The 12,669-nt window shown below is 42.3% G+C and overlaps 2 protein-coding genes across 2 annotated transcripts; both read right to left on the minus strand.

Annotated features, from left to right (window-relative positions):
• Positions 1-239: 239 nt before the first annotated feature.
• slc2a3a (solute carrier family 2 member 3a) lies at positions 240-9,623 on the minus strand. Its single transcript, XM_047019948.1, has 11 exons — positions 9,431-9,623; positions 8,864-8,973; positions 6,529-6,630; positions 6,198-6,358; positions 5,664-5,904; positions 5,258-5,420; positions 4,536-4,723; positions 4,049-4,153; positions 3,864-3,962; positions 3,403-3,606; positions 240-3,244 (listed from the first exon to the last, which is right to left on the minus strand). Exons 2-11 carry the CDS (start codon positions 8,873-8,875, stop codon positions 2,963-2,965), a joined length of 1,557 nt encoding a protein of 518 aa, XP_046875904.1. The 5' UTR covers positions 8,876-8,973; positions 9,431-9,623; the 3' UTR covers positions 240-2,962.
• Positions 9,624-10,449: 826 nt separating this feature from the next.
• Positions 10,450-11,650, minus strand: LOC124467340 (cytochrome c oxidase subunit 6B1). Its single transcript, XM_047019604.1, has 3 exons — positions 11,545-11,650; positions 10,679-10,779; positions 10,450-10,503 (listed from the first exon to the last, which is right to left on the minus strand). The coding sequence occupies exons 1-3, from the start codon at positions 11,648-11,650 to the stop codon at positions 10,450-10,452; spliced, it is 261 nt and encodes an 86-aa protein (XP_046875560.1).
• Positions 11,651-12,669: the final 1,019 nt, after the last annotated feature.

The following is a 12,669-nucleotide window of genomic DNA, read 5'->3' on the forward strand; positions in this document are numbered from 1 at the left end:
ACCACAGCCCAATCAAATGTGCGTACGCTGCAAACGCTCTGGTCAGAAAGGGGAATAAACGGTACATTCAATTATATTTCTCAGCGCGGCAGATAATATATTTTAAATGTGGAAAACGTGAGCTATGTATCTCCTTAGAGCCTCCCACACTCTCAACTAGATAGTTAACCGCCTTACTCATCACACTCACACCCACATACTGAGTACACAGAAGTAGGGCCTATGGTCCATTTCTGGATGATGATGTATATTTTATTTAACAACATTATATTTGTATATAAACACAAAGAAACAAAAACATGTGACAGTTGAGTGGGCATCATTGCTGTTGTTCAATAAGTATGATTAAGAGAAGGAACATATTTCCTTGCCATTTTATCATACAGTAGTTAATCTACTCTACAGCATTCGGTAAAGAAAACACCATTGTCTCTCAACTTGTACTTTACTGCACCTTACTGTTCATCACATTACATCAAATGAGTTCCCTTATCACCATTGGTGGCTGACCATAGACCTTGAGTAAATGCCCTTGTTGTGGCAAAGCCTTGTGAAAGCATGTTCAAACACAGCACAAGCGAAGAACAAGCGTTGCGTGAGGCAACAAACAGAGAACAGGTGCAGCAGACAAAGGGACTGGTGCACTGGTGTACCAAAGGAAACATATACAGGTAATGAAAGGCAAGCGCACAATATGAACATTGAGGAGGTCAATTGGTTTGGTTTGTGAAGCAAAAACAACAGAGTTTGGCATTTGTGTCAATGAACATTAGGACAATGAGACAGGATTAAGACATTAGTTTTAACCCAAGTCTATGTCTATAAAACAATAAATAACAGTTATTGATTAAAGTAAAACTTGAGAGTTGGGACTAATCCTTGCACAGGAAAGTGGCACTGAAGAGTGCTGCTTAGGTGGGAAGAAGAGATGGGGAGAGGCAGAGTGGGGCAGGGCTAATTGGAACCACTGTTGGAATTCTCTAAGAGACTAACATGGTCAATTGCATCCTCACCACCGTTTAAACACAAGTACTGTTAAATTGTCTTTCTGTTTGACCTACCGGCATCCTCAAGGTAAAAAAACTACAATGAGTGCACATTCAACCATAGCAGTCAACATATAAATATTCTCTCTTAAAAATTACATATTTACAAATTAATATTTTCCTAAGGTTTGTACAGTGAGTGAATTGTCACACATATGCATAAGTTAGCAGGGTATGGTTAGTGTAGTAGTACCACAGTCATAGTAACAGTAGGGTTAGTGTTGTTGTGGAAAAGAGAGAGATCAAAGACAATATAGACCACTACCATCAAGGGAATGCATTTTCCCTGTGCAACACATACATATACTCACAATATACTGTATGACCAATACATAACACTGCAATGACTCTGACTTAATTCAAAGCAAGATCAATGGTAAAAGTGCAGGGGCGATAAATTACTCCAATTAATTTACACAAGCACAAATACTTATTTAAATATATTGTGTAACATACTGTAGTACTCAACTGTGAAACATCAACTCTTTCAATAAAATTCTTCATGAATTAGATTCCACATAGTTTATCTTCAGACAAAGCATGACAAACTAGAATGAGCACAAACTCGTAATTGAGTTATTTGAAAAGATTTGTGGCTCCTCATGTTTGGTCACAATGGCAGTTCACTGTAGCGTTCAAAATAAAATTCCATGAACCAACAACAAACAAAATAAGATTCTTATGATTATTTCACCAAATCATCAAAGCATCTCCGCTCAAGAATCATCATTGCACTCCACATCCCAGCATCACTGTGACCAGCTCTAAAATCCTTTTCATGACATGACATTTCGAGTCTCCCCTTTACAAACTACCAACAGCTCTAAAATACCCATACTTTTAGATTACCATTCCTAATTTTAAAGCTATTTTGGTATGATGAGATACAATTTCCTAATAAGCTATTAGGGTTAGTGATTCTATTACTTTACTATTCTATTGTAATTCTAAACTATACTACATTCATATTGGCGGATGGAAAAAAACACCCCCTTTAGGTAGATATTTCTCCAATTATTAATTATTAATTGATTGAGGCAGATCTTCTATCCTAAATTCATATTATTGGCAGATTATAAAAATACTCCCTTTAGGTATATTTCTCTAATTATGAATAATTCATTGCCTTACTCGTAATTGATAAAGCGCTTTTGTTCTTTTTGACCAGTGTTGGATACTGGCTTTCATAGCTCTGTCTGCTGCTGATTATAAAGACATTACATTACATCAGGGTTACAAGATGCAGCTAAAGTGCCCTAGCAGAACACGTGACTTCTATTTTTATACAATTCGAGATTCAGTTTTTTATTCAGTTTATATGATTAAGAGTGGCAATAAGCATGTATCATTTTGTACTTTTACTGCCTTAATTACATTGGACGGGTTTGTAAAAATACTATTCCTAACAAAACTATAGTCCCCTCTCTTCTCTTCGTCAAATCCTTTTCACTTTACAAGTTACTTTGACGTTTAAAACTAATACAGTGTGTATAACAAAAAATTAGCTGTTCTCCATTTTGACCAGGTGCGTTTTAAAATGTTAAACACTTTGGCATAGCTGCAAAGGAGTTCAAATCATAAAAGGAAACCGGAACGGAAGGTTTAAATAAGGTAAGGTAAGGTGTAAGGTATTATAAATACCATGATCCCTTTTGAGGTAAAATTAAAAAAGTAATTAAATTAAGTTAATAAAAAGAACCCTTAAATCAGCCTATATACTGTATTGCACCAAAATGTCCGCTACAAGCGTCTCCTGATCCCCATATTGACCTTTGAGGAAATCTGTTTGTGTCGTTGCTTACAAACTCACCTCTCATTGACTTGAAGACTGAAGCTTTGATTTGTTGTTGTTAATATCTTACCCCCCATGCTCTTTTTGACCTTGTGCCTTTTAACTCTAACCTGCAACAGGTTTCCTACAAGCTTTCCTGTGCAGTAGAGTTAGATTTATCCTCTGCCGGCGGGGCCTCAACCAAAGGGACCTTCTCTTTCACAGGGGTAGCAGGAAGTGTCACAGCAGCACTGGTGCTGATGGGCGCGGCCTCCACCAATGTGTCGGTGGTTGGGATGCCACTGAAGCACAGCGCAATCTCATCAAAGGTTTTGCCTCTGGTCTCTGGGACTTTGAAGTAGGTGAAGATGAAGAAGAAGATGAGGAGGATCATGAAGATAATGAAGACGTAAGGACCACACAGTTCCTGAGAGAGCAGAACAGGGGTCAATGAGACACACAGAACACAATTCATGTGCACAAATGAAATGACACAGGACCTACATTTGAATAAATAAATAAATATTAAATACATAATTTATTTAAAAAATACAATTAATTTTCAAAAGTATTTTTCAGTCTCACCTCTAGCTTTGGGAAGCTGACTCCAACCAGGAAGTTGGCCGTCCAATTACAACAGCCGGCCACGGCCATGGCGGCAGGACGTGGGCCCTGGGAAAACAGCTCGGCCACGATGAACCATGGGATCGGACCAGGCCCCATCTCAAACATGGCCACAAATGCAAATACTGCAGCTATGCTTAGATAGCTCAGAGACTCGATGTGCTTCTGCTCAGAGATTGAGGGAGGGAGAAGTATGAGGGAAAGGAAGGACGAAGGATGGAGGAAAGTGGAGGGAAAGGAAGGACAAAGGATGGAGGAAAGTGGAGAGGAAGGGAGAGACAGACAGACAGACAGACAGACAGGGGGAGGGATAGAGCATCAGAGTTAGGAAAGACTAGATACATTTATTGATGACAGCTACATTGACTGGTAGAAATATTTTCACCACGGTTTCCTGGTTTCTGATAGACAAAGTCACTTACCAACAAGAGAGCGATAGTCATTAACAGGGCGCTGACCGCCATTCCAGCTAGTCCAATAAGGTGGAGAGTCCTCCGTCCCGCCTTCTCAACCAAGAATAGCTGAAAGGGAAATAAATTAATACGCACACAGCTAAATTGATTAAATACTTCCTAAAGTCCTAATAAATGCATGCGTAGATACTTACAGACACCACAGTGAAGACAGTATTAACAATCCCAGCACCAATGGTGGCATATATGGGCTGGGTCACACCAGCCGATTGAAAGATGCCAGTGGAGTAGTAGAACACCTGGACAGAGATCAGCAGGGTTTACAGAATGTCCTGTGTTCATTTGCCCAAACACAAAAAGACTCAGGAGGTTCAAAACCTAATTGAAGATCATGTTCGGAATACATAGTGATGACCATTATTTGCGGAAAGGTCATGTTGGTGGTAAATAAATAATTGTGTTTAGTGTTTAGCTTTTGTATTCTGAGTAATCCCATCAAATCTTCTACACATTGCAGAGCTGAGAGCACCTGCCTTTTAAATATGCAAAGCAGGTCTCAGACAGCTCCTTATGGACGAGGGTCAATACTACACACTAATTGCTATTTGCAGATAACCACATGACCTTTCAAACGTATTATTTTGTATAGTCGCCAAACCCTCATGGGATTTAAGGACTCACGGCATTGATCCCGGACAGCTGCTGGGAGAGATGCAGCATAACAGCAATGAGGAGTGGCTGGCGGTAGGCGGGGATACGAAACAGCTCCGGGATGGTTACTTTCTTCTCAGCGGCCATCTTGGCACTCTCCTCCTTCATCTCCTGCATGTCTTTACTGACGTCCTCGCTACCGCGCAGACGCATCAGGGCTGGAAGGGGGAGAGAGGGAAAGAATGAGTGAAAGAGTCAGAGAAAAAGACAAGGCAACACAAACGTTCATTCACATCGTTCCATTTTATGCTTTTGTTTTGGAGAGATGAATTGCTTGATTGCTGACCGCTCTCCAATGAAACAGCAACTACGTTTAATAAAAAAAAGACAGAATTCATGAAGCTGCAAAAATGATAAACAACATGAAAAAAAGAAACGGTTGTGTTGCTGCAGTGTGGTGAAGGAGCCTGAGGTCAGAGCCTCTCTGTTGTTACAGTGAAATACACTGGACCAGGGCTAAGTGCCAAAACCGTCTGCTGGCTTCAAGGTCTCTTCTTGGCTCAGCCAAGCTCCAGTCTGATCTAGTTTGGCCTGCATCTGCATACATTAGGCCTCATGAAAAGCCACAGGACTGGGTAAATGCATAGGCCAGCATAGGCCTTTACTTGTGGTCACTTTCGGAGGGGGTCATTTCTAAATAGTGAGGGTTTGCTGTATAAGGGTCAGAGGGCCCGGGTGGGAGCGCCGCCCACCTTTGCGAGCCTGCTCCTCCTTGTTCTGGTTGATGAGGAGGTAGCGGGGGCTCTCGGGGCAGAAGGGCAGCAGGATGCACTGCAGCACGGCTGGGACGACCGTCAATGACAGCAGCAGGGGCCACAGGGTGTCCGACCCCAGCAGTGACTCCAAGCCAAAGATCTAGAGGAGGGAACAACATGTATAGTTTGCCCTCAGAGTTTTCACGTGCACACGTTTAAAGAGAGAGCTAATGAGGTACGGGGAGAGAGAGAGAGAGAGAGAGAGAGAGAGGGAGAGAGAGAGAGAGAGAGAGAGAGAGAGAGAGAGAGAGAGAGAGAGAGAGAGAGAGAGAGAGAGAGAGAAAGAGAGGGAAATAGCAAGAAAGAAATAGCGAGAAAGGGACAGAGATGCAATCAGACCTACCTGTGCCACCAGGATGCCAATCACCACCCCCAGCTGATGCAAGGTGCCGAAGGCTCCCCGGAGTGGCGTGGGGGACACCTCGCCAACGTACATGGGAGTGAGGCCCGTGAAGAGACCACAGAAGAGGCCGATGATGAGGCGTCCAGCAATGACCATCTCATAGGAGTTGCAGATGGTGGAGAAGCCCATCAGAAGACCCCCAATCACGGCGAGGATGTTGACCAGGAACATAGACCTCCGTCTGGAGCAGAGACAGGGGGACAGACAGGGGGCTAGGGGTTAGTGGACGTTAAATGGTTAAACACAGTGTCGTGATTGTCCACAATGTCTAGACTGAAAATTGGAGCATTGGTATCTAAGCAAACTCCAGTGACTCCTGGGAGCCTGACAGTGCCTGACAGCCTAACCAGGAGCAGAACTAGTGACAGGCCACATTATCACTACTGCACAGTGTGTCGACCCTGGGGTGTCACTTGTGGCCAAGATCCCTGATCCAGAAGCAGATCGGTTGATGGACAGGATGTCCGTACTCACCGGCCGAAGTAGTTGGCCATGACGCCCACACTGAAGGATCCCACCATGCCGCCCACACTGAAAATGGCCACGGCCAAGCTCCACACGATGGTGCACACACCCGGGCTGATGGGCTCGTTGTAGCGCTCCATCCAGGTGCTGTTGAAGAAGGCCCGCAGTTTCTGAACAACAAAGAGAGAAAGACAGCAAACATGAAGGCATACTAGTATGTTCAAATATAAAAAAGGATAGAAAAACACTTGAATAACTTGCTGTCAATAATTGTGTTTAAAAACATAGACATACACTTGACCCCACCTCCAAAAAACAACAACAAAAATAAAACGCCAACCTGTTCAGGGGCATTGATGACTCCTGTGTTGTAGCCAAACTGCAGTGACCCAATGACAGCAGTACCCAACGAGAACAGGAGGTACCCTGTAACCTGTTTCTTCTAGAGAGAGAGAGAGAGAGAGAGAGAGAGAGAGAGAGAGAGAGAGAGAGAGAGAGAGAGAGAGAGAGAGAGAGAGAGAGAGAGAGAGAGCAGATTAATTCAAGCACATCAGATCAGGCAAGCCCTGTTTACCTGTGCGCACCTATTAAACATTTCTAACAGTGATTGAGTCCTGGTATGACCCTGTACTTTGATCTAACATCTTCACAGGTTAGGAACCAGGCCACTGTGTGTTTTCTGCTGAATGCTGTAATATAGGACAGCATAGAGAGACAGTGCTGATGGGGCACTTTACTGGAGGATATGTGATACAGAAATTGTCCCACCTACCCTGCCTTACCATGCCCTACACTCCACCTTCATCTAAATGTAGTGTGTGTGTGAACATGTTTGTTCATGTATGTATGTGTGTGTGTGTATGTGTGTGTGTTTGCAGAATGACTAAGTTTGATCAAGGTAAGGTTACAAATGACTGCCATGGAGACATAAATGATGCTGAGATTTGGCAAGAGGAACTGTTTACATAACTCTGAAAATATATCACACAAACTTTCAGATCCTTGTGAACATTTCAGAACAAAAGCACAACAGAGGGAAACAAGCTTGTCACATAAACTTGGAGATAAACCACTGCAAAAGCAAATGAGTCATTTCAAGATTGTTAACAAACTTCAACAAGACAGTGAGTGGCAACCCTATCTTCAAGTTAAACCATCAATCTTCTCCCTTCCTCTCCCCTTCTTTCTCAGTGTGACCTGCATTTCACCTTTCTCCTTTCTCTCTCCCCCATTCCCTCTCTCTATCTCCTCTCTCCATTCCTGTCAACTCACAATGACTCAGGAGAAAGTACAGCTGTCCTGTACTGAAAATGTAAATTATAAAATGTTTAAAAATCTATTACAGATTGTTTCATTTGTATTTCATGTCATCAGTCAGGTCAATACTCTATGCGACACAGGAACCAGGAGAAGAGGCGGAGATGATGATATTTGGCTGACACAAGGCACATTTTCCGGCTGTGAATGTATAATCACATTACAAACCAATTATGGAATAACATATAGTATAATTCATAAATGTAACTGTATCACACAAGTGCAATGTTGTTCTAAGTTGAATATTATCTTATCATTTCGAACTACACTGTCAACATGGCTCTAAAAATACACACTACTGCTTAAGGGGCCAGGGTTTTCTGTACTAGTAAAAGGTCTTGCAAAGTGAACAACGCTCATCTGAATACAACATCGTCCTTCCAGTCAGAGCAGTGGAACATATCTAATATGACCTTGCTGGACAGAGTGCTCTGATTCTGTCTTTAGACGGTGGTTCCAGTATCTCTCTTTTCCTTGCATTCTTCCCACAATGATGCTCACACGCCATGATCCCTGGCCCATGTCCCCTTCCCTTGTATATGTATATACCTCTGTGTCATAACAACTGCCTGGAGGTGACAGTGAAATAAACAAAGCTTAAATGGACCAAAACACAAACACCCCTACACACAGAATAGTAATAAATCTGGCTTAGCGCTCAATCAAAAGCATTATGGGATGGGATGTGTGACAGAAATATTTCCGACTTTAATCACAAGATACAACAATCACAACCCATGTCCTGACCTAGATCCCGCTGGCCAATCGCTGATGCTCACTCTTAGACCATCCAGAGCCAAGGGCCAATCAGACTGAATCAGGAAGTGGAAAGGCTGCATCGATTTTGTTTGAGATGTAAACTCAATAAAATCACATAGACTATCAGTGGATCCAAAAAGCCAATGAGCCTATGCCATATAACATCCCATATAGTGGGCATGACAGTTAGGCATTTAATGCCAAGTCATGGCATGTAGATTTTCCTTTTGGAACTATTGTGTGTGTGTGTGTTTGTGTGCGTGTGTTTGTGTGTGTGTGTGTGTAAAACATTATACATTCTGGAAATTCACATCCAGCAACTCACTGTCCCCTGCATTGCTCATAAACAACACAGTGAAAATGTATGACTCAGAGCTGTAAAGCAACACACATTTGATGCCCACTCATTCATCTGAGGGTTGCATGCATCAGAACACATTCTGTTTCAGAATGGGTTGTAAGCAGTATATTACATAACAAATGCAACTTAATCATTTCTACAGTCAAAACAGCTGTGTAGGGCTACTTTGTGTTGAACATTACTGCTCCTGGTAGAGCATGTACATGGGTACGTGTTCACAGTTAAAAGCAGTCCTTACCTCGCCCTCCATCTTTAGTCAATTCTGGGCGCCGGCTGGACCGAAGTGCCGCTCCCACCTGATTGAGAACCTACAAGTTCCCTCCAAAAACAGGAGTACTAAAGAAAGATCTGCGGTGGAGATAAATGTATCTCGTTAGGTACACCGAATGTCCGAAAAAGCAAGCAAATGCTGTCAGTCGCTGTCCATGGTACCCGCATGCACACAATTGTCAAACTACAGACTGCAGCTCCCCGGTCACGTTTATCTTGACAAGAAAATCAAGAACATTTTCCAACCTATTTCAGACTCAAGCTGTCGCAAATAGTCAGGTTTGCGATACTATTACTTTGTTATGAACAAGGTACATTGTTCCAAAGAGAAGGAAAGACCCTAACTCAATACATTTAACTCAAATTGGAAGTCAAATTCACCCAGTGATATCGGGCCTGGCCTGTTCTGTAGTCAAACAAGATAAAAATCCAACAATTTCGGAAACATACATTTATATTCGAGGAGTAACGTTTCTCCGCAATATCCTGCAAAGCAATCGCAGTTAAATCTATCAAGAAATTCAACGAAATTCACCTGTCGTGACTCGAAGAGATAAGCTTGTCCACCCGCCCCTTTGGTAGCACCAAATGCGAACTCAACCACTCGCAATGCCTTCCTTACAATACGTTTCATATAGTACTGGGATGCGAGGCAATCCGCACGTTTACTTTGACGAAATATACCATCAGCCTATGAAAAACGAGAACACTGCCAATACGCAACCTCCTTCGATAATCTGTGACTTTTTTTTGCAATAGACTCCGTGACATCTGCGCCGTCATGAGCAAAAGGGGTGGCCTCTCTGCATGCAATGCCGGTCCCGGAGTGGATTCAACGGACCCTCCCCATGATGCCTCGCGCTGGCGACCTTGACAATCAGCTGATGATGGATGCTGCTGATGCAAAGCTGCCTGGTACCCAAGCAACGCATCACGCGCCCTACCGATCTATTTGGACACTCTCGATAATAGGCGACCTCAATCATCCGAAAGGATGTGTATTCTGTTGTGAGGTCTTCCTTTATTAACCAGTTTGTCTAATTGTGTCATTGTGTTTCATTGCATCGAAATAATGTTGTGTATGTCATTGTAGGCTATACATGGCTTAATAGACCTTTAGTAATGATACATTTGCAATGATACGGTATCATTGATATGATGCGGCCAAAAATGCATAGCTGACATTTACAAAAGTTGCGCCAAACAAACTGCAGTCGTCACAGGCAGACCCCCCCCCCCCCTACAAAACACTACCCCCTTCTATATTTTGACATCTGCATTTACCAGGAATTATTCATGTCATTTCCAAAATCACATGGGTAGTCGCAAAGTCAAGTCAGAACAATTAAATAATGCCAGTGTGTGTAAAACAATATTGTTCACTGTTTGAGTAATGAAAGACAAACAAAGAGATACATTACAAGTAAAATATTTATTTGTCACATTTTTACAGAAACATCAGAATGCTCGACAGAAGTATTAAGATGCTGGACTGGGCATCAGGTCAGGGAAAGAGGCGAGGTCAGAAAGAGGGAGAGCGCAACTGTCTCCCCTTTAGATGTTTCCAGCAAAACGTCCACTATCAATCTGGTCATCCCACTTTTGCACCTATATGATAGAGAGAGAAATAAGAGGGAGAATGACGTTCTTGACTGTATATATCAAAGTAGGGGGATGACCAGTACAAAGTACATAAAGTTACTTTGATATTAGGCAGCTTTTTCAATTAGATCAACTAAGGTGAATGGAACCTTTATTATTATTCTCCGCATTCCAAACATACCCAGCTCATAGGACAGAGGCTCTTGTAGACTCTCTGGTACCAGTTGCAGGGCACTACATCCTGACCCTTGTCTGACAAAGCGTTGTTACACCTGTGGAAGTTTGAAGGAGAGAAGCAAGACGTTTGGCTTTTTGTGTGCAAAGACTGTAAATAAGGAAGTGAACAATACATTGACATCACTTATTAATGAAGTGGAAAAACCTATTCCACATATTGGTAGTAAGACAGCTGGAAAGTGACAGAAATCAATACCACTAAAACAGTTGAGCTTGGTTGATTGATTTCTGAGGCAATCAATAAGTTGTCACGACCATTGACATTAGTAATACTACATTAGCTGACATGCAAAATTAGGGCATTCAGGCATGAGAGCAAACATGCTGAATCAGTAAACTTAGTAAAAGGCAAAAAAGGAAAAGTGGACTGAAGTCTGATGACTTGGAGCTTAATGTCAGAAGCCTCCACACAACATTTAGACTACAGTTATAACTATCAGTGCATTATGTGCACCACACACGCAATTAAACTTTCAACAAACAAAAAATCACCCACATCCAACCCGTGTAGAATATGAACCTGTACCCTGTTTTACCTTTGCTCAAGGTTAAACCGTTTAGGTATGATTCAGCAGAGTTGGACTGGGAACCACCCAGAGTAGCTCTACCATTAAAAAAAACATGTAGATAATGTGTCAGTGCATTCCTTCAATGCAACTGTCAGCCTGTGGGACCATGTAAAGGGGGGATAGTGCACCTTTTGATAGCTGTAGACCTGTGTGTTGGTCTGAGGATTTGTGTTCCATCTCAAATACATTTATTGTTTGTCATGCTATTTCTGAAGAGGATGGTTAATTGGTTGTTGGTTACCCAGGTAGTTCCGGAAGCAGTTTCGGGTCTGGTTGGTGTTGGGGAACCTGGCGTCAAAGGGAGCAGTCCTGTAATTCTTGATCTTCTCCTCGATCAGCTCAGACATGGTCACTGATATGATCTGATAATATATCAATCAATTATTATGAATGTTTGTAGTGCAAGTTATGTAGCATTACAATACTTTTTAAGTATGACACAGGTGCACATTCAGGTGTATGTTTACTTTGAGTGAGGCTATTTCACAAGGCCAGTTTGTGTTTGGCTAAAGATAGCCATCTGGGATTCACCTTGCATGACCCATACGCCTGACACTGAGAGATCCTGTCAAGTTGGTGGCACATGGCTTCACTGTGTTGATATTACTGTAACTTGTTCCTACAGTAACGGTTGTATGCAACGACAATTGTAGTGTTTGGTTCACTCCTCGTGAATGCTCAGCTATGTACAAAATGCACGGGAGACAAGATCCGGCTAACGTATAGGTCGCCAATTTAATCTTATCTCGTCGACTTGCTACTTGTCGAGAGAAAGAAGGATATTCAACGACAGATGAAACATGACATGTCGGTCTCTAGGCAATCCAGTTTGGAATAGCGGTTCTTATCCAGCTTTCCATCTTTGCAAGCGATGAATGTTTGACTAACTACTGAAATTAGCATTTTGAGAAGCAATACCTATGGGAGACACAATAAATGATACTGGTTAAATAGGCTTTAGTTTTGGAAAAACTGAATGGGGAGAGGTATTGTCTTGAAAATGCATATCTCGGTTGCGCAGAAAAGATGTGCCGACCTTTTTGCGTGTCCTCTGGTGGATGTATAACTGCAAAGCGTGATGGGAAGGGAGGATTTTGTTGTGGCATTTCCCCAGTGCCTTACCGCCACCTTTTGTAAATCTAATGTATGTACAACAAATGTCTGAAGAACAGCTGAACCAATGCTGTGGCAATTAACCTAGTTACTGAAATAATATATTCACTCAATAATTGAAAAAATAATGAAACCGACACATTAAGATAGGTTCAATCCCATAGATGCCCTAATGTAGTTGTATTAGGTGTTCTCAATAGCCTTCTCCCCAGCTTTCTCAATGCTGCCTTGCATGTAGCGAGAACAGGGGTCT

The sequence above is a fragment of the Hypomesus transpacificus genome, chromosome 4, assembly GCF_021917145.1.
Source record: "Hypomesus transpacificus isolate Combined female chromosome 4, fHypTra1, whole genome shotgun sequence".
In the NCBI taxonomy this organism is placed as follows: domain Eukaryota; kingdom Metazoa; phylum Chordata; class Actinopteri; order Osmeriformes; family Osmeridae; genus Hypomesus; species Hypomesus transpacificus.

Coding starts and splice junctions, on each gene's coding strand:
- slc2a3a (XM_047019948.1), bottom strand. Junction 5,905..6,197: donor ATGGCCAACTACTTCGGCCG/GTGAGTACGGAC, acceptor TCTCTGCTCCAG/ACGGAGGTCTATGTTCCTGG. Junction 5,421..5,663: donor TTGGCATCCTGGTGGCACAG/GTAGGTCTGATT, acceptor TCCCTCCTCTAG/ATCTTTGGCTTGGAGTCACT.
- LOC124467340 (XM_047019604.1), bottom strand. CDS start 11,650: ATGTCTGAGCTGATCGAGGAGAAGATCAAGAATTACAGGACTGCTCCC. Junction 10,780..11,544: donor CTGCTTCCGGAACTACCTGG/GTAACCAACAAC, acceptor TCTCTCCTTCAA/ACTTCCACAGGTGTAACAAC. Junction 10,504..10,678: donor GCCTCTGTCCTATGAGCTGG/GTATGTTTGGAA, acceptor TCTATCATATAG/GTGCAAAAGTGGGATGACCA.